This window comes from Echeneis naucrates, chromosome 4, assembly GCF_900963305.1.
Source record: "Echeneis naucrates chromosome 4, fEcheNa1.1, whole genome shotgun sequence".
In the NCBI taxonomy this organism is placed as follows: domain Eukaryota; kingdom Metazoa; phylum Chordata; class Actinopteri; order Carangiformes; family Echeneidae; genus Echeneis; species Echeneis naucrates.
The window spans coordinates 2,352,822-2,375,837 of NC_042514.1; the positions used below are offsets into that span (position 1 = coordinate 2,352,822).

Below are 23,016 nucleotides of genomic sequence, written 5' to 3' on the forward strand. Positions count from 1 at the left end.
AGTTCAACTTTTCACACAAACAGGCAACAAGTGGGCGAAAAATAAGTAAGAAGGGAGGCCGATCCTCTCTCTTTACCTCAGAGTCAACAAAGTGTCTCTGGTAGTAGTAAAAACCTCTCTTGCAGAGGTTACAATGAGCCAGCGCCTTCTGCAAGAAGTGTCGGCGATACAGCTGATGCCACGTGTCCTTGATCTGTACAGGAAAACAGGTCAGCCCTCATTTTTCATGGCATTAATATATTTTCCAATTGTACTTCTTAGAACTGCCTTTAGAAGCTCACCAGCACAGGATCAACTTCAACCCCTCGTCCCTCCAGGTTCTTCCTCACTGTGGTCACCTCGTCATTGGCCAGGTAGGCTGTGTGGTCGTCGTGCAGCTTCAGCAAACGGTCCAGCTCGTTTTTTGTTTCATTACGGATGTGCTGAACGTTCAAAGAGAAGGAAGTTGGGATTATTGTTTAGACGTAGATGATCATTTAATGCATATGTTTTTATCAAGCTCAAACCAAAGACTCCTATGTTCTAATCCTCCTACTTTAAACTATATGAGGTCCTCCTAAGAAGCTTGGGGAGGCTCTTCAAACTCTAACCTGATCTGCTGTGCGATTCTTCCAGTTCAGCCACCTCTCCTTCCAGTCTGGACCCACCATGTCTCTGATTACTGATTCCGCTACAAGAAGAGAGAAGCAAATGAAATAAAAACAGTTTTCCATCCAATGAAAGTGTTTGACACTAGCGCATGCTATGATGAGGCAGTGAAGCAGAATAAAAAGAATAACATGCATTCATGTGTGTGTCTGTGAAATGTTTAACTGTATCAGCAGTAATTTTACACTGACCACGTCGACTATGTTCCCGAAAGTCAAGGAAACAAAATAGGAAAAAGTCAGCTGTTTGTTGATGTTTATAACACCACGTTCCCTACTGACTGTGCTGTCCCTTTCATCAGCTAAATGATCACATCATTAAAGACAGAAGAACAAAGTCCAGCACTGGAAGTGAAGCTGTATGAAGCCATCACGGCAAACATACTGTCTTTGAGCCGTGACTGCAGGGTTTCCTCCATGAACTGGATTGCTGCATCCCACTGAGGCTTGTCCGTGATGGAGCGGTCTTCAAGGGCATTGTGCTGAATGACTCTCTGACAGACAAGGCAAAGAGCGGGAAGAGAATCACATTAGTAGACCGCTACGTAATGTAATAGAAATTCATACTAAGTGCCGCTCCAGATATGATACTTGATCGCATGAAGAGCTCCACAGTCAGCAAGACCATTTTGTTTTTAATCCATGACGCCTGATGAATAAATGGCCTTTTGGAACGGACAGATCAAATCTACTTTGCTCCAGCTCTTTGTATCCTTGTGCCCACGGCTGGTGGATTTATTGTGTGTTTACCAGGCTGTCCATGGCCCTCTCATTCCACTTGTGCCTTTTGATGCTCTCGTCCTTCACAGCCTCTTTCAGCTTGTCAAAGATGTCGTCCTGGTCTTTGCCTTTGTATTCAGCCATGAAGCGGGCAAACTCTTCCTGCAGTGTCTCCCAGGCAACCTGACAAGGAGTGTAGGTATCAGGGAAAGAAAGGAATCGTAACGCTGTGAGGCCGTTGGCTGTTTAAATACTCTATATAGTATAGTCTATATAGTGTGTGATAAATAATAGAAACTCACGATTACAACTAACTATTACAGCAACAATTCAGTTTGGGCAGCTGAAATATATGTATCTGAAAGCAGTACGAAATAAAAATATGACCCCTTGCACCAAATCCTACTGAACTCATTTAAAACTGAATTATAATGTGACCGGGTGTGTAAAGGCTGTATTCTTTACCTCCAGAGCTTTGTGTGGAAGCTGTTTGTCCGTCCACTGCTTGAGCTTGATGTCCACAGTGGTGTTAAAGGTGCCGGAGTCCATTGTTTGGGCAGCAGGCAGGTATATGTTCTCAATGACGTGTGTGGAAACACGCTCCCAGAGCTTCTTCTGCAGGATGGCCTCCCTGCAGGGGTTTAAGAGAACTCACTGCAATTTCTAATCAAATATGATTAGTTCCTAGAAGTTTTGTTTACATGTTTAAAGTGTTAAGGCCTTAACCTGATAGACGTTTACACCTTTTTCAGACTCATGTTTTGCTCTAAATTTAAGATGGATTTATCAAACAGGAACACTCTGAATGAAGTTGCTTTTAGGTGTTAAGCTCAGTTTGTTTAAGTGACCCAACAGGGGTTGAAACAAAGAGTGAAGCAGGATTGTTCTCGGCCCAGTGTGTGCTGCTGTGATCGCCCTTGACTGTAGATTCCGATACAGCTCCAGGATGATCCTATTAGCAGCTTAAAGCTTCCACAGCCGCACTCCAACTCTCCACAGCAGTATGACAATGGACCAAAACCCTCACTAGTTCCCCGGAGACCAGAGCAGTGTAGCGCCTCTCTCATTAATCATAAACGCACACTCATATTTCATGAGGCTCCCCCTTTTGTTCAGGATACACTCCTCACTGTCAATAAGCACTTTCTCCAATAGTGCTGGCTGGCTGCTGGCTAACAGGGCCACCCCTCTTCCCATCCATGGGTCATTCATCAGAGTATTGATCCAGGACAACTGATGGCACGCACACTGGGGACGGCCACAGCACCATGCATATGTCTCATTTAGCCAGGTTTTCCTCGTTGAGGGCGAAGTCTAACTAAACATTCGTATGCATGTAACTTCTTAAAGAGAAAAACCAGCAAATTGGAGCAAAAACAGCTTTTTCACTCCTGTCTAGTAGAGTCGTGGAGCCAGAGTGGGAGTTTAACAACTCCAATGACTTATATTCATCTGCTGAGTGACATTGACATATTTCAAGTTTGATGGATTGATAAAGAATAATAAAATGCTTTTTAAAATATATGTTTATCCATCTATTGTTTTGGTTAATTTCTAATCAGAAAATCTAATTATTTATGTGGTGGCATCAAATCATTCAATGGAAATATCAAAATGATACGTAATATATTGAAATCTGATGTGACTGCCTTGGACTTTCACTGCTATTTTATTTATTATTATTAAACTTATGCACTTACCAGTGTTGTGGGGTCACTTGACTCAAACTAATGACCTCATCCAGGATTTCATTTTTGGCCTTTTCATAGAGTTCATTCTGCAAGAATACAAAATAAGGCACATGTGTATTACTACGATATTCCTCTGGAGAACTTAAAGAGGACTCTGTCCAAGTCCCTCACCCTGTCCAGCTCTCTCAGACGAGGGTAGTTGTTCTTCCATTCTGTCTCCAGGTTGAAACGGGACGCTGTGATGACAAAAAAGGAGAATTAATTTTTGTTTTGTATCTTCGACTTGTTTAAATTTTCAAACACTGACGTTAGAATTTAACACAAGTGGCTTCGTTATAAAACCTAAATGCTGCCCTTATCATGCGACATTTCCCAGGTGCTCATCATCATGTCTGGATGACACAGAGCAGTAATTCTCTGCAATCAGCAGGCAATGATCATACAGGGACAGAGCCGGCTTTGTTTTAACATAAAGGTGGTTTTCAGATTGATAATGGCTCCTATTCTTTAATGGAAGTGGGGGAGGACTTTACACACTCTCTGCTTTAACTGCTCCCTCGGGAGAAGAGGGGCCCAATCACATGTGTTTTATCAAAAGACACAGTTTTAGTTCTCACATATGTACACAGAGTAACACACACTAAGCCCATAGTCCCTGTACACAACTCCCTATCCACAGTAGAGATTAGGCTAATTGCTGGTTTGTGGGGCCGCCGTGGCGCCAAGCGAGGACGATTGAGGCCGGCTGTATGTGATTTGACGGGATACAGATCGATATTCTACACAATAGACCGATAGGAGCTGCAGTCTCACGGCCATAAATCTCCCCTACAGTTAACAACGGGCTTGTAATTGTCTAGACCAGTTCTCAAAGTGTGGTACATGTAAAGGACCTCTAGCGGTATACGGGGACCTCTAGTGGTCCACAAAAGAATCACTGAACTAAATCAAATTAAAATAAAATTAAATTAATGGACGGAATAGAAAAGCGTGGCAGGCTGTGCTCAGCAAGGCCAGTGCCAGCAAGTGGACAAGTCAGGAAGAGGAGCACCTGTTCCCCCCGTGCAGTGCAATGAGTAGAGGCAGGAGCCCACATTACAGTTAAATAAATATAGACTTAGGTGAAAAACAAGCTTGGCACATAAAAGCTGCAAATAACAGTATTTAGGTAAAAACGTGATTGCTGAATCTGCGGTTCTGTTCCCTCCTACTGTACCTTTGAAGACATCAGCCTGCTGCTCTACAGACTCCCGGACCATCTTCCAGAAGCAGTCGGACACGGCCAGACTCAGGTTCTTCGTGGTCACCTGGTGGGCCTTCAACATGCCATCCCTGATTGAATGAAAGCAACCATGTGAGTCATTTGAATGTATTAAGTTAATTAATGCAGCTTCACGTTAAAGTTTGGCAAACTCACCTCAGTAATCTGGAGCTCTGGAAGAAATCCTCCTCGTAGTCTTTAATGGACTCTATACTTTCACCGGTGCTCCCTGTGCACAAATAAACAGCAGAACAAGATGTGAGTTCATGCTCATGCAGTGTTTTATTTCAACCTGAATGACTCTGGGGTCTTCAGAACTGGTTATTCTTGGTGCTATTTACCAGCTAAAGGTTTAATCATGTTTGTAATCTGTTCCTTGTATTTCCTTGTAGTGCTCATCAAATAATTAAACTCATGAAATGAAATGCTCCATCATGGATTAACGGGAAGTAGAGGGTACCTTTGCCTGTCACCACAGCAAAGTAGCCCAGCGCCTTCATGGGGAAGAGCTTTCCTTCCACTATTTGCTGGATCTGAAAAAAAAAAAAAAAAAAAAAAAAAAGGGATGAGAAATGATTTCAAATCCTAGACTCTTCCAGTCGCCACAGCTAAAAGATCCAGGGGCCAGCAGAATAAACTCAGAGTGGTGGCGCCCTCTGGTGGACAGGCTTCATACAGCTGGGCATGCTGGGCCAAGTGAGGAGTGAAATCGTCTTACTCTGCTTGGGCTGGCCAGGTTCTTCTCAGCCAAGTCCACCTTGGTCAGGACAAAGATGGTCCTCTTCCCCTGGGGGTCCATCTGGCTGACCAGGTCCGTCACAATGCTCCGTTCTGCATCCACGCTGCCATCTGAACAGAGAGAAGTAAGCAGCACAGAGGTGAGGTTGCCAGCTGCCTGCTCAGTTTGACAGATGATACCAAAAACTAGGAACGGTGCAAAAGGCTCACCCTGAATACAGAGAATGATGGCATTGGGGTTCTGCATGTAGGCTTTGCTGATGCTGAAGATGGTTTCTTTAGTGTCAGATGCCATGCCAGTAGTCACCGTCTGAAGGGGACACACATTGAAAAGGCTTTTCTGCATTTATATTACAGATTTTTTTTATTATTCGACACAAAAACAAGACCTGTAGTAATAACGAAACATAATGTATGTATGACGGAGAGAATCTATCTCGCAGTCAAATAAACATGTTTTTGTTTTTAATCAGAACGTATACTCACACTGATGACGCCTGGTAAGTCAACAAGCACCATCCTCTGGATGCCAGGCCCTTTGACACTCAGGGATATTGTCTGACATAAAAAAAACAAAAAAACAAATAAACCCCAAAAACAACACAATTATTCCATCAAACGTTGGAGACAAAGTGAAGCTTTATTTAGCAGCTTCTTTGAAATTTGTCCCACCTCAGAGCTAACTGTCTGTCCCTCCTTCACACTCTTCCTCATCCTCAGCTCAATCTCATGCCTCAGAGCAGAAAGCTGCAAGACAGACGAAGAAGGGCAAGATCACACTGTTTAAACAGAAAGTTTAGCTGACATTCACAATACATGGACAGAGAAAATTGCTGAGACGTACATCCTCCTCCTTGGTAAGGTCAAATTCTCTGCCACTATCCTTGAAGATGGCCACGTGGTGGGGGCCCTCACTTAGCGTCACCTACAGAAAGAACACGAAAACTGTCAGAACATTCTGAAATATATGGAAAAGGACTGGACTTATTTGCATTTTGAACTAGTGTTTCTTCAAATTAAGCAGCTGTCAGTAAATGTGTGAATCTTTTTTGTGACGTTTTTCAATTTTCAGGAAGGTGATTACACATCAGCCAGTCTGACACCATTTACCTTGACAGGAGAACGTGTCATCATCTCTCCTGAGCCCCGAGGAAAGATCCTGGCCTGAGCGATCATCTCCAGGACACTGGTCTTCCCAGCACTCTGATCCCCGACAACAACCACCTGAAACAGAGGAGAGGAGTCATCAGCGATCAGAGTCAGGGCCTTCTTTAAAACAAACCATTTGTAGTTAATGAGGGGTTCACTTCGACTGCTCCTTACCCGGGGAAGATGGTCCTGGGTGTTGTAGTTAGCATCGTAGTCAGACAAGATGTCCAGAACTTCAGAATACAAGTCAATAAGGGATTTCTACAAGGGAAGACACAAAAATTAGCAAATCTCTGTCTCGACCGAACCAGAATTTATAATTACGCAATCCCAAATCCAAGTTGAATACAAATTGAAGTTAATGTGTTAAACTGTATGTGTTTAGACACCCACCTTCACTTTCCGTTGGTGAATCCCCTTATCATCTTTCTGCAGAACAACTTTCCTTAACTCTTTATTCTCCTTCTCCAGTCTTTCCAGCATGCGTTGATATTTCAGCTACAAGATAAAAAAAAAAAATCCCATCAACTACACATCAGACATTAAAAAAAAATGTTTTGTACTCCACTTTTTTTTTTATAGTTCATATTAACAAATTCTCCAAGCAGATTGCACAATTTCATCTCAACTTATTTGATAGTTGGGCCAATTTTTTTTTTTTTTTTTTTTTAGTGATTCATCAGAAATAAAGAACAATAATGAAAATAAAGGCTCTTGCACAATAGAGAGCTTCTTGAGTTCAGAAAATCGACTTTACCTGAGTACGGAGCAGCTCCTCTTGAAGCTGGTCGACCTTTTCTTTGTCTGATGACTAAAGGTTGATGGAAAAAAATAGAGAGAAAAGGAAAAACAGCATCTCAATGACTTAATGCTCCCTTTCCTGTTTGAAATATCAGGGTTCCCCACCAGTCTCACTGTGCAACTTCACAAGCATTAAATTCCACCAGCAATGGAAGGCTCATTACGTGCACACTGAAGAGTTGAGATTGAAGTTAATGCATCAAGAGAAGAACAGAATCAGTTCAGATTTCAGGCAGACACTTCTCATTCTTTGATTACGTGGATTTGATCAGCAAGCTCTAACTCATAAGACAGGCACAAATCACAGGATGAGACCTGAAACATACAGATTTAATTTCCAAAGTCATTTGATCATGATCGTTTGATTTGAAACATCATTTCATTTTGTGCACTTGCAACAGGATGAGAAACAGGACAGAAAAAAGGAGACACAGCAGACATGAAGAGACGGGACTGGCAGCAGAAGAAAGGGAATATGACAAACACACAAATGCAGAACTACCTGTACACACAGAAGAGTTGTGCTGTAAACTAACTTCTAACAAAATGTACCAACACTGAATGAAAATTATTTAACTTCCTCAAAGTTATTTTGACTTTACCAGCTCGAGCTTTTCTTTTTTTATTTTTATAAAAGTTATCAATTCGTGGTAGTTTCAGAAAGTGCAGCTCACACCATGCAGCAGGTTGCCACGTCACTCCATGCAGTGTTTTGCGTACAATAACGGAGTGCTCCTGGTGATAATTCATCTGTTTGCACGAGAGTGATGCTGAGCTACTACGTCACTTCTGGAGCCAAGTTATGAAGGTCCATGCACACCTTCTCCAGAGGCCACTGACAAAATAAATCTCAGCACAGCCTGGCAGACTATGGGGTGATAAGTGGAGGTTACTGTTGGATATTACAGGGGTCAGGCTAACGGGCTGACAGGCCATTTCATCTGCACAAAAAAATAATAAAAAATATTAAAATCAGTAGCACTAAGACTTCAAGTGGAGGGCTATACATAAACAGTCAGTCAGTCAATCAGTAAAATATAATGAAATTCAATGCAGCTGCAATTAAAAAAATAATTAATTTATTAATTAGTTGGTTAATTTGTGGTGGTTTTGTTCTATTTAAACATACTACTGACATCTATGTGATGGATTAAATAATTTTGTTATCCAGCAAACTCTGTATTTATTGCTCCGCCACAGCAATGGAATGTAATATTGTTATTGCATAAATTAATTGTTTTGCAGCTGTTCATGTTGTTGTGTCCTCCATCCTGTGAATGCAAAGCTCTGCTTTTGCTTAAAAAGCAACTTAACACCGGCTGGAAATCTCCCCTTGCTGCAGTGACGTGTTCGTGGGCTCCAAAGAGCGAGTACACAGTGACATCACTATTAGGTGTGTTTACAGGTACAGCAGACGGCTTCGAACTACTTCTTCTCAGCCAGTGTTAAGTTACTCTGATGCTTTATCAAGGCAGCTGGTGTAAATTAAGTTTCTCTTCCTACTCTGTAGCTGAGATCTTGTCGGATATGACGAATCTAAATGGGGTGGGACCTTCACCTTGCGTTTCTGTTGAAGGGGGCTGGGGTTCGGAGGCGGACTGGGAGCAGGCTCTGGCGGTGGGGGGCGCGCACTATTGGCTGCAGCGGCCCGCCGGACCTCCTCCTCATGCCGCTGGATCTGCTGCTGAATAAGAATGAGCTCCCCAAGCAGACCCTGCTGGGGTATGTCATAGTGAGAAAGAGGTAGGGAGCAGCAGAACACAACAACCAGTTACACGTCTGGTCGGCCACACAGGCTGATGCTGCAGCCAAAAGACACAACAACAGAGAAGAAACTGACCCGTGTCTCAATGTACGCTCTGGTTTGTCTTTGGTAATCTTGCCACCATCATCAGTGGGACCTAACAAAGTTAGTCTCTCAAACACAAAAGGGAGATGCCAAACTTTGCCAGACTAAAGGCAGAAGAGGCAACTAATATGCCAACCAGCACCTCTCAACAAGTGGCAACAACGGGACTCTGCTTCCTTTCCACTCTACGCACACTATGACTCATAATGGCTGATCATTCTTATAATTAGCAGTATAAAACCCATAGAAGGCTTCACTTTAATGATAAAATTATTAGTTCAGTCCACAAAGTTTTTGTTTGCTGCAACACAATGTTAGTTCTGCAGAATAATCCACCTGATGGTGAAAATAAGCAAAGCAGAGCTCCAGGATTTTGCATTATTTGAGGTAAAGCACAAAGAAACATACTGTACAGCAGGGAAATCTGCTTCGGTTCAGAGGTCGCCAACATGACATTTTGGCAGATTTTTGCTCTTAATAAAAATGTTAAATGCTTTTATTTTTCTAGAAAAATAACTATGATTTTATTCATGTGTTCATCTTGGAGACCACGATTGCAGACAAAAAGCAGGGAATAGGAGAGGAGAGCTAAAATGTCTTGCTCAGAATATTCATTATGTGAATAGTTTTTTCCCCCACATTGTTTCTATAGTTGAACTCTGTATGTGTCAGAAAACACACAAATACTCGAGAGCAACATACAAAAAATAAAACAGAGACAATGAAACTGGACATTTTTGGTCGTCACGGACAACACACAAAATGGACAAAAGAAATGAAGCACATAACGTGTCTGCCAGTGATGATAAACTATTGCGGAAGGACTGGTCTCTATGATGAGCCTGCTCAGAGAAAGACACGCAGTAAAGGCACAAGAAGCAATGGCAAGTATCTGAGCGAGTGATATATTTTCATGTAATAACACACTCCACAGTGAATTGTCCTGTACTGAGAAATACTTTTATGCAGCCTGGACCTGAAAAGCTCATCTTGTAAAATGAAAAATTCACATTCAGTGGAACAGACTGAATTAAAACTTAACCTAAAATATGAAACACAAGAAACGCTTTCAGTTAAAGCGCAGCGAGTGCTCAAGTTCAGATAGTCAAATCTGTTTAAGTGTAACTTTAACAACTTGTCAAGTCTGCGTAGTGCCTCACGGGCCCTTTCAATGATTTGGCGTTATTTTTCCGTTACACAATACAAACTTGTGTGTAACCATTTTGATTCAGTCGACAACTGTTGAACGGAGTCCGAGCTGCAAGCAGGAATGAAGTGAGACTGAGCTGCGGTGGCGCAGGGAGCAGAAAGAGCCAGCAGATTTTATCCACTTGCCTTTTTGTACTGTCTGTCGCTGGCATCTTGTGAGGCTGCAGCAGAAGAGTCTGTGGCTTTTAGAGGAGGATCACCTGAAGTTTCTACCAGAGGAAACAACAACACAAAAAAGGTCACTGAAGAAAACAGATCACTGACTGTATTAAGTTAACTGAGCTAATTAATAAGCTTAGGGAGTCAACTAAGCCCACGATCAAAGTGTGCCAGATAGCCATTAAGATCAGGCCTAAGAGTAGAAAAATAAAGACCCGTGTTATGTGTTCAAATGTTTGGAAAATATTGCACTGATATAAGCATGTTTATAAAAAACACCTACACCGAAAACAGTCAAGTCATTTTGGAAGAGCACCACATATTTGGTACAACAAACAACAAGAAATAAAGGTTCAGAAAGCTAGTTATTGTTGTAATCAGCTCAGGTGAAATTTAGATTTGCAGACTTCTGTGGTAATAACATTTATGATAAGACTAAATAAAAAGGACATGATCAGTAACACAATAAGAAAGGCCTTACCAAATAAACTAACTGTGGATTGTCAAATATAACAGAATGCCAACAAATTAATGAGAAATGTACATGTAAATACATACATTTATAAATCTTGTGTTTTATGTAAAACAGAATTCGTCAATAAGACTTTAAATTTACCACCTTCATTAATTTTTATTTCAAATCTATTTGCAAGCTTTTTTAAATTTTGTGTGCATTTTCCAAACATCCGAGTGCCATTAAGCGAAGGCAGAAAGAGATCAGCCCGTGAATGAGTGTGGTTAAAGGAAGCAGTAGATACAGGCCGGCCAGGGGAGAGAGGGTGGAAGTCAAAGGAGGCAAAAACAAAAATCACACAGTTGGACCAAGTACAGCCAAGGACAGTCAGGTTACAGGAAGTCAAAAGGAAAGAGGACACTAAAAGGCAAACACAAGTGGATCTGGATTTTAGAGCTTTCTAGACCAGGAAGGAAAAGAGTTAAATATCGGAATAATGATGTTACGTGCTTTTCTTTTACTGCAAATTTGATGTAAACTACAGTTTGGATTTAAAAAGTTTGGAAGAGAGAGTGGAATGTAAAGAGTCTTTTCCAAGCTTCAGGGTAAAATCACCTTTCTGCACGAACAGTCACACTCTAAATGTCCTGAGTCCAAAACCTTTTCAACATTTTAGCCACAGGTTCCAAATTCACTTAATAAAGAACCTGTGTTGGCCATGAAAACACTGGTCTGCAAACTGAACCCCAGCGAGGCCCCGGATCCTCCTGCCTTCAGAGAAGAACCGCTCTGAAGACACTCCTCGAGACCGCAAGCAGGAACCCACAACCATACCAATATGGTGGCAAGATGGCGGCAGAAAGAAAAGAGGGGAGTGGGCGGAGCTACTGAATGCAGGGTTTACACACCTAACAACAGATGCAGACCAGCTCCTTTGACTTCACTACCCAAACTCACACCTGTGAAGAATTTGGAGGACGACAGGAGGATAAAGGGGGAGGAGAGAAGGAGAACAACACAAGATTAAAAAAAAAAAAATAATGAAAAGACAGAAGCAGAGGGATGATGGTCAAAGCAGGGACACAGCTAAATGATGTGTATTAAAACAAAGCAGCTGCTGTGCCAGGGATTCAAGTGAAGTAGCCACTTAAAGAGAAACTGTTAAAGTAGATACGATAACCCAGAACTGGTCCTCATCCTCAAAGAGCCGAGAATGTCCTTTCTGTCATTGACAGCCAACCAAGAGGTGGCTCTATTTCCTATGTTTGGTCTCAAAGGCAGAATTTCATCTCATATTATGATGAGTGGGTGATTTTGTCCCTTTGTCAAACAGTCCTCCTTACATTTGAGAGTGTGTGCAATAATGGTGCCGTTAACAAATAAAATCAAAGAGCCTGAAGTCTGAGGTTCACCTGAACTGCAGTAAACTCCCAATACATAGCAGTACCACGAATAAACTAGAAAAGGAGGGACATACATTGCTTATTAAAAACAATACAAAAGGAGCGTTGTTGTGTTTTTAAGTGATTATTATTATTTTTTACAAGTTTATAAAGTGAAGAAAGAAATATTCTGATTGTATAAGACTGTATGAAAGTTGCACTGGGCTTTGCACAAAACAACATGTCAGCTTTGAGTCATTTAGCACAAAACAAGGCTCTTAATAGAATCTGACCACAGCCCATAGACGGGAAAGGCAGCATTTTAGAGCATGAAGCAGTTCACTTCCCCAGCTTTTGTACAAAGAGTCTATGTTATCGCACTCTTCTACTTTGATGTATTAGAAAACTGTGTGCAGAAAAAGAGCAGCCAACAGATTTTTGAGACACATGATAGAACCGTAGAGACTGATCCAGCTTCCTATTATCTTCATCTGAAACCTGGACAGCACACTGGAGACTCTGATGTCTGCAAATAATGCAAATAGATGATTTTTTATCACAAATAAGTTTTGTTCACTCACCTGAAGAAAGGAGACTTTTGAGGAAAGTGAAGTTTTCTCCTATCTTGTCAAGGTCAGGTAGTAGCTTAGATATTTCCTCCATCTCTGGTAGAGCTTTGGCCAATTTATCTGTAGATAAAAGAGATGACGGGTAGAGTCCTGTCCCATATTTTTCATGACTTTCCCTGTTCCACTAACTGAAATCGAGGTGGTTTCAATACCAATAAAACAATCCCAGTTTTAGCCTGGTATTGTCCTAATAACTTCCATTCAAGATGCAATGTTGTGAACCTGGTGCTAAAGTAAAGATGCTTACCAAAATCTATTTGTTCACTCAGCTCCCAAACAAAATCCGGAATGACCCAGTTGTATTCACTCAAGTCAGGCAGCATGTCTTTCCATTCATCATAAGTCTGGAAATGAAATGACAAAACTTTGTTATTTTCACACAATAATAAATGTACCATGTATCAGAAATATAATTGGATGTTTGCAACTATAAGCAGGGCACTGTGAAAGCTGGAACAACAAACAATTAGAAGAGAATTTAATAATTAAGGATTGAAGAGGTTAAAAGTTACAGACACACATGCAGTGGTTCAATACTGACCTTCTTCGCAGTGTACCCTCCTCCCACTGCCGTCCCCAGAAAAAGGTATCTGAGCTTCAGCAGCCTGGCAGCAAGACGGGCCACCCAGAAGTTGCGCTGCTGCTGGTAGTTACGGCCGCCTGATCCAGGAGGTGGCTTGGGTGGCCGCATGGGCAACCGTGACATGGAGGTGAAGTAGCGGGCTGCCGTGCGATGAGGGCCCCGTTGAGGGTTGGCGTTTCCCGAGTAACGGTGGTGGATGGCACGGGAGAGGGGGTGCAGCTTCTGCAGCGGTACGAGAAATCTCACCCCCATGTTGGTGGAGACCAGGTTCCTGCAGGCCATGCTTAAAGGACAGAGATATCACCCAGCAAATCACACAAGCCCATCTTCCTCAAGGGCCCACACAATACAATCTCAGCAGGAGCTTCTAGCCAATCTGCGATGATGCCCATACAGGCCAAAGAGGACGCAGATCATAGATCATACAGTCCTGAAGAAAAACACTTCCAAAAGGTAAACAGTGATTAAATGTAGTCAAGTAGCACATTTGAGGTCAGCGGGTAAAAAGAACTGCACAGTGTGTGTGAATTATTGCACATGGACAGTGTTTGTTTGTGTGTGTGTGTGTGTGTGTGTTACACAGGCCTCCATAAGCAGGAGATGCTGCTGCACAACAGAGATGCAATATTTTTGACCTGGACAGTTTTATTAATAGCTGAAAACCTTAAAATGAGGAATCTTAATGAGGATTGGTGATCAGTCCAGATAAAGATCCGGTTCATCCAAACGAAGCATCTCAACGTGCAGAACAGAATACATCATTCATGCAGCTAATCTGGCCTTTCAAGGTAACATTAGCGTGCTGTTCAACAAAAATACGATTGCAAAAAGCAAACAAGTCTACACCCTACATATATATAAACAGTGTTAAATGGCGAATGAAGGCTGTGAAATGTCAAACACGACATCCTGTCAGTCTGACTGTCAGATACAAACACCAACTGACAGGGTTAGCTAGTTGGCTAGCCAGTTAGCTAGCCGGCTAAGGTCCACCCTGCTGCGGGTCCGCCGGGTATTTTAAAAGCTTAAAATGAATAAAATCGCACTCATAAATCTATCTGTGAATGAGTGGTTTTGTGGTTTTTCAGTAGAAACATTGCTGACAGGGACGACAGGTCGGTGAACAGGAGCAGCTTCACCGTCACCGCCCGGTTAGCTCCGTTAGAGTCGGACTTACCATCCGGCTTTCCCGCCGACACGCAACATGCTGCGGAAACTAAAACCACAAAAACAAAAACAGGAATCTCTGTCCAAGTCTGCTCTTCAGGCACAGCTCAACTCCTTTCTCCAAACGGCACACATTTCCCCGGCCGCTAACTGTCCGGTTAGCTAACAAGGACACAGTCAGAATGAGTCCGCTTCCTGTGGACGGTCCCTCCGTCAAATGGGCCCGGACGGAAAAAACGCACCGCCGGAAAGTTCCGAGGTGAAACTGCTTCTGTTCTCCAACCTGCACCTCTTCTGTGTTTCCTCCATCTTTTCTGACATTATCTGGATGTAAAACATTCTAATTATGGGAAGAGAATGAATGAATATCTATATCTAATAATCATAAATAATCAAAATTATATATGATTTCTTCAGATAATTATGAAATTAAAGATAATATTCAGAGACTGGGGACGTGAGTCAAGCTACTACCTGTGTTTTTTTTAACTATACTTTTCTCTGTATAGCGGTTATTACTGTAACTGATTCTGTTGAGTTCACCTTCTTTTATAGGGTTCATTTGACAGACACTCAAGACATATGGCAGATTGTTTTTGGAACATTTATTGAAAAGAAAGAAATCAAGATAAATCTGAAAAGAGGGGAAAGGGAAGTGTAAATAAATAAAAAATAAATTATAAAGTACAAAAATTTTCCTGAAAGAAGAAGAAAAAAAAAAGCAATTACATCTCTGCCAATAACAAAGGTACATTTACCCCAGGTGAGCCTTTTTGCTGAGCTGTGGGAGCTGAAAATTAAAAGCACACCACAAACTCTAGTGAGAAAGCTGACACACAGATGGACTTTGAGAAATAATTTTCTTTTTTTAACCAACAGTATATTTTCATTCAGTTTGGGTTATCTACTTTTATTATTTTCTATTACAAATAGACATTTCCCTGAGGAAACAACATCCACGCGAGGCTTCATGCACTCACTGGCTGACTCAATCCAAATGCCATTAGATGGTTTTGTTTAAAATACAAAATGTGACTATGAAGAGGCCGATTCTGTCAACAGTTGGTATGTGTTGTACCTGTGTAAGAGCTTAGTGATTTCAGAATTAGGAAAAAAAAAAAAACAGAACAATTGCTTTGATGTAGCTTTGTCGAAATAAAAGCAAAACAGGAGTGTAGAAAAAAACAACAGTTTGCACATCATTAAATTGATGAGTTTTCTGTTTCAAGGTGCAGGATACTGAGACAGCTGAGACCAAATCAGTTTGCCCATAGCAGCAATATAATCACATCAAAAACAGTCTGCTGATTATGAGCAGCAATGCACATTCTTTTTGCCAATTCAACAATTTCATAAAGACTCAAGAGATTTTTTACGTTCGTTTGTTCGTTCTATACATTTTTCAAAAAAGAAAAAACAAAGAACGTGTACATCAAATGATCATACATAAAGGTAACAAGATTGTCGGATGTTTTTTCAAATTTCAAATTTGCCGAGATGAGGTGCTAAATATAGTTGATCAGTGGAATTCCCTTCTTGTGTTAGATCCTCAGATTTATACAAAGTATTGAGATAAAATAGAAGGAAACAAACAAAGATTGGTTAAAGTCTCTAAAGCAGACATCTGCTCCAAGACAGAATAAATATTGACCCAATCATTCATACTTCACGCTAACAGATTCAGATTGTGAAATAAATGCCCAAATGAGGAAGATCCAAGCAAACACCAACAACAAAGAGTACAACCAAATCTAACAGACAGTACATTTAAAGAAAGATTGATTGTAACAGTACCAAAATAGCAGACAAAGACACACCAGCCCTTTGATAATCCAAAAACCATAAATTTCTTTATAACAAAATCTTTTGACTTTAATGCACACACTAGAAATGTACAACTCATATATACAGATAGAATCCATCTTATTATTAATATTATAATTTAAAGTCAATTTCTGGTGCCTCAAATCAGATATGACAGAAGTGAACACAAAAGCTAAAATAATTTTTAGTTTTTTTCCCCCCCAATGATGCTATGAAAAGTCTTTGGAAACAGAATCAATAACCATAATATTGCATTGCATAAAATTTTTACTCTTTACGTAACATTCAGTTTTAGCCTCAGTAGGTATAAACAAAGCAAAGGGGAAAAAAAAAATTACATATATCCCACCAAATAATCAGAAGCACAGAAACCCATGAGGCCCATGTTTGGACACACCGGCAACTTTATCTAAATCCTACAAATGTTATCTAATTTTTTTTATTATTATTATTTATTTGTTTGTTTAATTATTATTATTTGACAAAATTAGAAATTTTCTTCTGCAAATCGGCACAAAACTGCCCATTTCAAAAATTTCTCACCAGTTTCATTGACTATACATCCATCACTGACAGTTTGCCCACAAAATACTTTAACAAAATACTATAACTTTCCTCAAACGAACAATGCATCACGTCACATTTCATTTTGCCTCTAAAAATACAAACAAACGTAAGAACAGAATGGACCACAAGTTTCATCTGCATTTGGAGCGTTGTTGTAAGGATCTCGGTAGAGCAACGGCAGACTGGTTATTACAGATATTATGTAATGCAATGATTTTTTAGATAATAGCGTTTTCACACAATTTTTGGGAAATAATTTTCATGGCGGATGAAGTTTACATTTACTTTGACATTCTTCAGACATGGAGGCTCATAAACACAGAGGCGCACTGTGAAAATACTTGGAGATACCAAGAAATTATAAACATGAAGCCGTAGAAATATTAAAGGCAGGGTGCTTAGTTATACTGACGGTGGGCACCAGCTGCATGCGTTTCCTGTTTTTGTTTTAAAGTGATTCTCTACCTTAAATCTGCATTTCGGCAATCAAACGTAATCTTTGGTGGCTTTAGGAAGTTTGTATTCGTCTTGTTTTTTCCTTTATTGTAGCTACAGGCAGAGACGGGGGTGAAAAAAATGTCCCTAATTTTTCCTCAAACTCATGCAAATGACTAAACCATTTAAGTGAAACTTACTGCCAACTCCAGATTAGAAATGCAAAAAAGAAAAGTGCCTTAAAAATTTGACTATGTATTCACCATTATATGACACAGGGCTCGTATTCAAAGGCTGCAATACACACCACTCACATTTGAACGCTGCCAGGGAAGTCTCAGTCATGGCAACAACATTGTAGTATATCTTCACACTTTCTGTTTTGGTTGATTCTAGTTAACAGGCCGCTGATGACTGCAGACATGTCTCAATCCCAGAGCAGCTACCTAAAGTCAGCTGACTGTTGAAGCTACATGAGAGGACGAAAACAGCTCTGTAAAACAGGCCGTCTAATCAGTGTTGAATAATATTGAAAACAACCCTTTGTCCTGAAATACTCAGCAGCTCTACTGGGTGTGAAAAACACAATGTCATTTACGTGTGGACCACCTGGTGGTCAGTTAACAAATGGGACCAATTTTCAAGACTGAAAAATAAGATAAAAACAAATACAAACAAACTTTCAGCCACTTTCAAAGTCTACAGGAGATGCGTTTGTGTGTGAAGAAGGCCTTATTAGCAGATTTTGGTGAGCATCACTTTAAATGTTACAGAAACAGCAGTGAACATAAAATATAGCCCTTATCTTGCTATGCAGGTAGCCTATGTGTGATACGTGAACACGACTGTAGGTGGCCATCTGCATCCTTTTAACGCAGCGTGTGCTGTTGAGTGGATTTTTCTGAATATGGCAAGAGCAGCAAACAATTGGGATGCAACAATTTCTTGATTTACTATCACACTTTGTACGATCAGTCTTCCATGGGAAGAAATTCTGCTTAAGTAAAATTAAAGAAAAAAACCACAACAAACAAAACCAAAAAAAAAAAAAAAAAAAAAAAAAAAAAAAACTGCTGGCTTTCTGTAGCCAATCTTATCCGAGTCTGTAGAAATGGGATCCTTTGATTCGTGTAGGCTCATGCACTTTTAACCTGTCAGATTCATGCTGTAGATTTTCTCAAAAACAGACATTAAAGTAAATGACTTATTTCTAAAGTAATTTTTTGTTAGTTTTTGTTGATTTGAACTATTGCAACAATCTTTTCAATATAGTCTCCAGAACATGACAAATATGGAGATGGCTTCATGCAAGTCTCAGTATACTTTCAGGTTTCTGTCTGTCATCAGTCGCTGACAGAACACGTCTCGACGTCAGATTAATGCTTTTTAGCCATGACAGCAGCTTGTTACACAGCAGGGCTGCAGCCGAAAAGTCTTTTTTCTCAGGAAGGTTCCTAATGGAAGTATTTTAGCAGCAGCCATGATCTGATCTCCTTTACAAACACTGCCGCTTACTTTGGGAAAGGAAGAGAGAAAATTCCATCTCACGATCTGTAAGAACATTTTAAACACGTTACACTCTGATTTAAAAGCAGAAACTCTTCCTTTGCGTAAAAATGTTAAGTAAAAGTGAATTTTCACTTGTAATCCTGTTATTTATTTTAACTACCCAAATCTTATTTAGACGTTTCAATCCTGTTTTTGTGGTTTTGAAAATAGTATTTATAATCCATGTGTAATATATAAACAAAAGACAGAAGTCTGCAGTGGGGGCCTCTCTACGCCAAGGCGGTCTTTTCCTATGACCTCTCCTTGACCTCATCTTGGACATTTTCCATCAAGGTCCAGTAGAAGTGGTGAAGAAAGGAAATTGGACATAATTGATTGTGACTTTTCAGCTGCAGCCTCAAAAACAAGTTAATTTGATGGATGAAAATAATTTAAATTCAGAGGTATCCTATTTAGTGTTGTCGACCAGTCGGTGGCACGAGGAGCTAAACAAAAAGAAATTAACGTCTGTGTCGTAGTTCCCAGAACGCATCCAACGGTTTGACATATTTCAGTCTGAGCAGACAGACCACGGTGCTAGCATGGCTTAATCACCAACTCTTTTTGTTTTTTTAATTATTTTTCTATATAATAATTTTATCTTTGTTAAAAACCAGAAAGGTAATCTGACAAATATGATGGAGAGCCTGCCACAGGTCCCAGCCTGAGGCTCACAGTGTTTGGATCAGTCTGCTCCAACGCTCTCTTTAAACACTTTCTTTTTAAAATTCAAAATATTCTGATGTGCCTTAACATTATGGCCTATTCACTTTCAGTCATTTACCCCCCCAACCCCTCTCCCCTAAACCTATTTTTAACACTCCTGTCATCTTCTTTGCTTTGATTCATCTAAATTAAAGTTGGGCCGAGCTTGATTTGAAAACAAATACTACAAACACTTTGCATGCGTCTCTCCCGCTATGAAAAAGTTATTTAAATTGTTGTGCACTTTGTGACAACCAATTTGACCACCATATAATTCCATGTGAATAGAAACAGTTTGGAGTTATCACTCTGGGTCCTGTTGAGTTTTGTAAATATTTTTGGTCTTCAGTCTGTGCTCTCTAATGACCCTTCATTAAAAACATGTAATATAAATGTGCATTAGATGTATAAGATCACTACATAGTAGTATTTGGAGCCTGTGCTGCTCACAACAAGAAAGACCTGCAACCTGCAAATCATTCGACCTAAAAGGGAGTAGATGGCAGCTCAGGAATAAAAACACAGAATCACCATCTGCATGCTGCTGTGATCTGATCTTCCTGAGTGCAATCATCTACTCACATCCATTCATTTGTGTCCACATTCAACCGAACTTCTCCATTTTCATGATTGGACCCTCTCCTTCATCGACCAGTCGACGTGATACTGTGAATGGATACCTAGTACTGTGGTTGCTAATGAAATATGAAGAGTGTGCTATTTAAAAAAAAAAAAAAGGGTACAATAGCGATATTTCTTATTTTGCAGCATCCGATGCTGAGTGTGTTTATCAGAAACCATCTCTGAAGTGGAGGGAAACTTTGGCTTTTGTTTAAACCAGGGAACATTAAAGCTGGTTTGGTGTTTCTGGTTCACAAATTCAACCTGTTTTATGAATCAATGTGGGCTGACTGCTGCTCAGCTTTGGTGAACACACACTGCCATAAAAACGGAGTTAAATTTGATGTTACAGATGTCTACATTTAAATATAAGCAGAAGAGACCTGAGTGCAGACGAGACAAAGCAAGAGCAAAAGTGCTGAGAGAACCGAAGCTTACTTTAGTTTGTACTTAAGTGTAATTGTATGGTTTTTGCAGTTATGTTTCTAGAACTACAGTACGAGTTAACGATGACAAGCAAGTATTCTGCTGATTTAATGTGAAGAGTTTGAATGTGGCTTCACTCAGCGTGTGATTGAAGGTTAGCCTGGGGTTGTGGGGGTGCTAGGAGTTGGTCATGATTTGATAGGTTGAACCATTTTCTGGGCGGGGTTTGGCTTCAGTGGTGGTGGTGGGCTTTGGAGGCCAGTCGGGGTCCACACTGAGTTCCTGGGCCAGATGCATGTAGCGGGCCTTCGGCGTCTTGCGTGGGCAGCACAGCCAGGACAGACACTTGTACGCTCGCAGATCAATACCACCCTGAAAATACCACAGCCCCGAAAAAAAATAAAGAAATAAAAGAAAAGTAGTGAAAGGAGGATTGTTAGGGATGAAAAGTTCAACCACCTTCTGTCATACTTAGTTCAGTTTTACTGACAGCTTCGTACTACTTTACAGCTGTTGCATGCAAAATACAAAACTGGAGGAGCCGTTTCAGTGATACGCAGGCACGTTCCTTGACTCATGCAAGTCATTCCAAACAAAATTCAGCATGATCATATTTTGAAGGAGTTGAAGGTAGAGTGAGCCTTCTACTAAAAAAAAAAAAGCTCATGGAGTCAAAAATCAAACAAACAAAAGGATTCAACAGCAAATCTTTACACATAAAAAAAAAAAGAAAAAAGAAGAAAATATTTCCTGTTATCCTAATTTTATTTGAACAGACCTTTACGGCGAGCCTGATTCATATCTAAGCCTACTGTATTGGCTAGGATCCACTAACAAGGAAGCAAAGGTGAAATGCAGCGAGTAGGACTCATGAGAGGCCTTCGGCAGGAAGATGAGGTGCAGACGACAGGAGGACAGAGGTGGGAGGTAACCGTACATGTAAGGAAAAGGTGATAGGAGAAATCCAAGGCTTTGAAACGGTTTGAACAAGCAACAAAAATGCAGCTGTAGATATTGTTTAACACAATAACTGGTTCACATTTGCATGGAAACATATCACTCTGTTAAAAGTATTAAAGTTAGATAAACTATATGCTTGTAGCAAATCCAGTTTTTGGAATCACTGCAATGTTTATTGCAACCTTAAGGGTTGAACTGACTCAGAAGTTTAAATACCGTATTTTTCGCACTATAAGGTGCACTTAAAATCCTTAAATTTTCTCAAAATCGGCAGTGCCCCTTAGCCACGAAGCCGCTCTGCTTGATGGACTGTCGGAGCATTCCCAGTTGACACAGGGACGTTGTATTAACGTTGGTCCTTGGTTGGATATGGGCTGCAACGTCAGACAACGTTAGATAACTAATTATGTAGCGCTGGGAATCAACCACCATCCAACATTTAGTCAACGTTACCTTAATATAATTAGACGTCAAGCCAATGTTAGGTTTTGAATTCCACGGATTTGTGGAAGACAAATCATTTAAAAAGGAGATTTTTCTGCATTTGTCACAACTGAACAATATTCAGTTGTCAGAGTTATTGTGAATGAGCTGAATAAAGTTCAATTTACCCGACTGTTTTGTTTCGCTCTATATATTTTTTATCACGCGCCTTATGATCCGCAAAATACGGTACTTTTCTCTCAATTCCTAAACTGACTGATAACTTTTAATTTTGTCTGTGCATCTAGTTTTGAAATTTGATCCTCCTCTCAGCAGGAATCTAATGTGCCGGCAGCTGAGTGATGGTTTGCACCATTTTGTAAATAAAGAACCTGTTTTATTGGTATAGTTTGGGAAATCTTGACAATCGAGCCTCAAATTAAACAAAGGACTTCCCAGATAATTCTTTTTACTTTCAAATTAAAAAGCAGTTTTGAAGCTTATCCCATAGAACTGTAACTGAGCCCTGAACAAGCCCTGAACAGAGTGTCCATCAGGAGGACACTCGTGGTTCAGAATGAGACTCGCGTCTCAGACATGCACGTCTTAGTTAGATGTTACAATAGAAAGGTGCACTCTAACTTTAGAGACAGAAGCGGGGGAAAGAAAGAGGGAACATGACACAAGAGGAAAGGGCTACAGAAGAAGGCGTCAGATTTTCCCAACCTGTGGTATCGGGGTGACAGGAGTGATGCCAAAGCTGCCCTGTTTGTCTCGGCTGAACACAAGCTTCCATAAGACGATGTCAAGGATGAAGGTCTATGGAATAGCGCAGTGGGCAGGGGAAAGAATTACAGAGAGGCTAATTTGATTTCACATAGCTCCTGCCATTGTTAATTTGCATATTATTTATGTGATTTTCATTTTTGCAGAGCCACATTATAAAGTTTTGTGTAATCATGTGTGGCAATTTTTTTTTCTACCGTGAAGTTAGTATACAGCATATAGTATGAAATTAGTCAGAAAAGAGTGTCTGAAAAGTACTGTCTCAGAATACAGAGTATCATA

At 40.4% G+C, this 23,016-nt stretch overlaps 2 protein-coding genes across 10 annotated transcripts in view; both read right to left on the bottom strand.

Moving 5' to 3' along the window:
- opa1 (OPA1 mitochondrial dynamin like GTPase) overlaps positions 1-14,636 on the bottom strand; it is a 31,157-nt gene extending 16,521 nt beyond the window's left edge. For 2 of the 8 annotated variants that reach the window (XM_029500700.1, XM_029500702.1), the window contains exons 1-27: positions 14,450-14,636; positions 13,231-13,555; positions 12,937-13,033; positions 12,642-12,749; positions 11,587-11,637; positions 10,192-10,274; positions 8,566-8,724; positions 6,964-7,017; positions 6,600-6,704; positions 6,381-6,467; positions 6,168-6,281; positions 5,902-5,982; positions 5,730-5,804; positions 5,544-5,615; positions 5,268-5,367; positions 5,038-5,168; positions 4,780-4,852; positions 4,476-4,548; positions 4,275-4,390; positions 3,230-3,294; positions 3,068-3,144; positions 1,833-1,998; positions 1,398-1,550; positions 1,033-1,141; positions 591-670; positions 282-422; positions 77-193 (exon numbers count right to left, since the gene is read on the bottom strand). In XM_029500700.1, the coding sequence (XP_029356560.1) occupies positions 77-193; positions 282-422; positions 591-670; positions 1,033-1,141; positions 1,398-1,550; positions 1,833-1,998; positions 3,068-3,144; positions 3,230-3,294; positions 4,275-4,390; positions 4,476-4,548; positions 4,780-4,852; positions 5,038-5,168; positions 5,268-5,367; positions 5,544-5,615; positions 5,730-5,804; positions 5,902-5,982; positions 6,168-6,281; positions 6,381-6,467; positions 6,600-6,704; positions 6,964-7,017; positions 8,566-8,724; positions 10,192-10,274; positions 11,587-11,637; positions 12,642-12,749; positions 12,937-13,033; positions 13,231-13,555; positions 14,450-14,478 (2,841 nt within the window). In that variant the 5' untranslated portion in view covers positions 14,479-14,636. The remainder of the gene's footprint in view (positions 1-76; positions 194-281; positions 423-590; positions 671-1,032; positions 1,142-1,397; positions 1,551-1,832; positions 1,999-3,067; positions 3,145-3,229; positions 3,295-4,274; positions 4,391-4,475; positions 4,549-4,779; positions 4,853-5,037; positions 5,169-5,267; positions 5,368-5,543; positions 5,616-5,729; positions 5,805-5,901; positions 5,983-6,167; positions 6,282-6,380; positions 6,468-6,599; positions 6,705-6,963; positions 7,018-8,565; positions 8,725-10,191; positions 10,275-11,586; positions 11,638-12,641; positions 12,750-12,936; positions 13,034-13,230; positions 13,556-14,449) is intronic. The other 6 variants (XM_029500706.1, XM_029500708.1, XM_029500701.1 and 3 more) reach the window with 5 other exon arrangements.
- Positions 14,637-15,054: 418 nt separating this feature from the next.
- atp13a3 (ATPase 13A3) overlaps positions 15,055-23,016 on the bottom strand; it is a 31,121-nt gene continuing 23,159 nt past the window's right edge. Inside the window, exons 33-34 of one of the 2 annotated variants that reach the window (XM_029499701.1) lie at positions 22,675-22,767; positions 15,055-20,937 (exon numbers count right to left, since the gene is read on the bottom strand). In XM_029499701.1, the coding sequence (XP_029355561.1) occupies positions 20,743-20,937; positions 22,675-22,767 (288 nt within the window). In that variant the 3' untranslated portion in view covers positions 15,055-20,742. The remainder of the gene's footprint in view (positions 20,938-22,674; positions 22,768-23,016) is intronic. The other variant, XM_029499702.1, reaches the window with a different exon arrangement.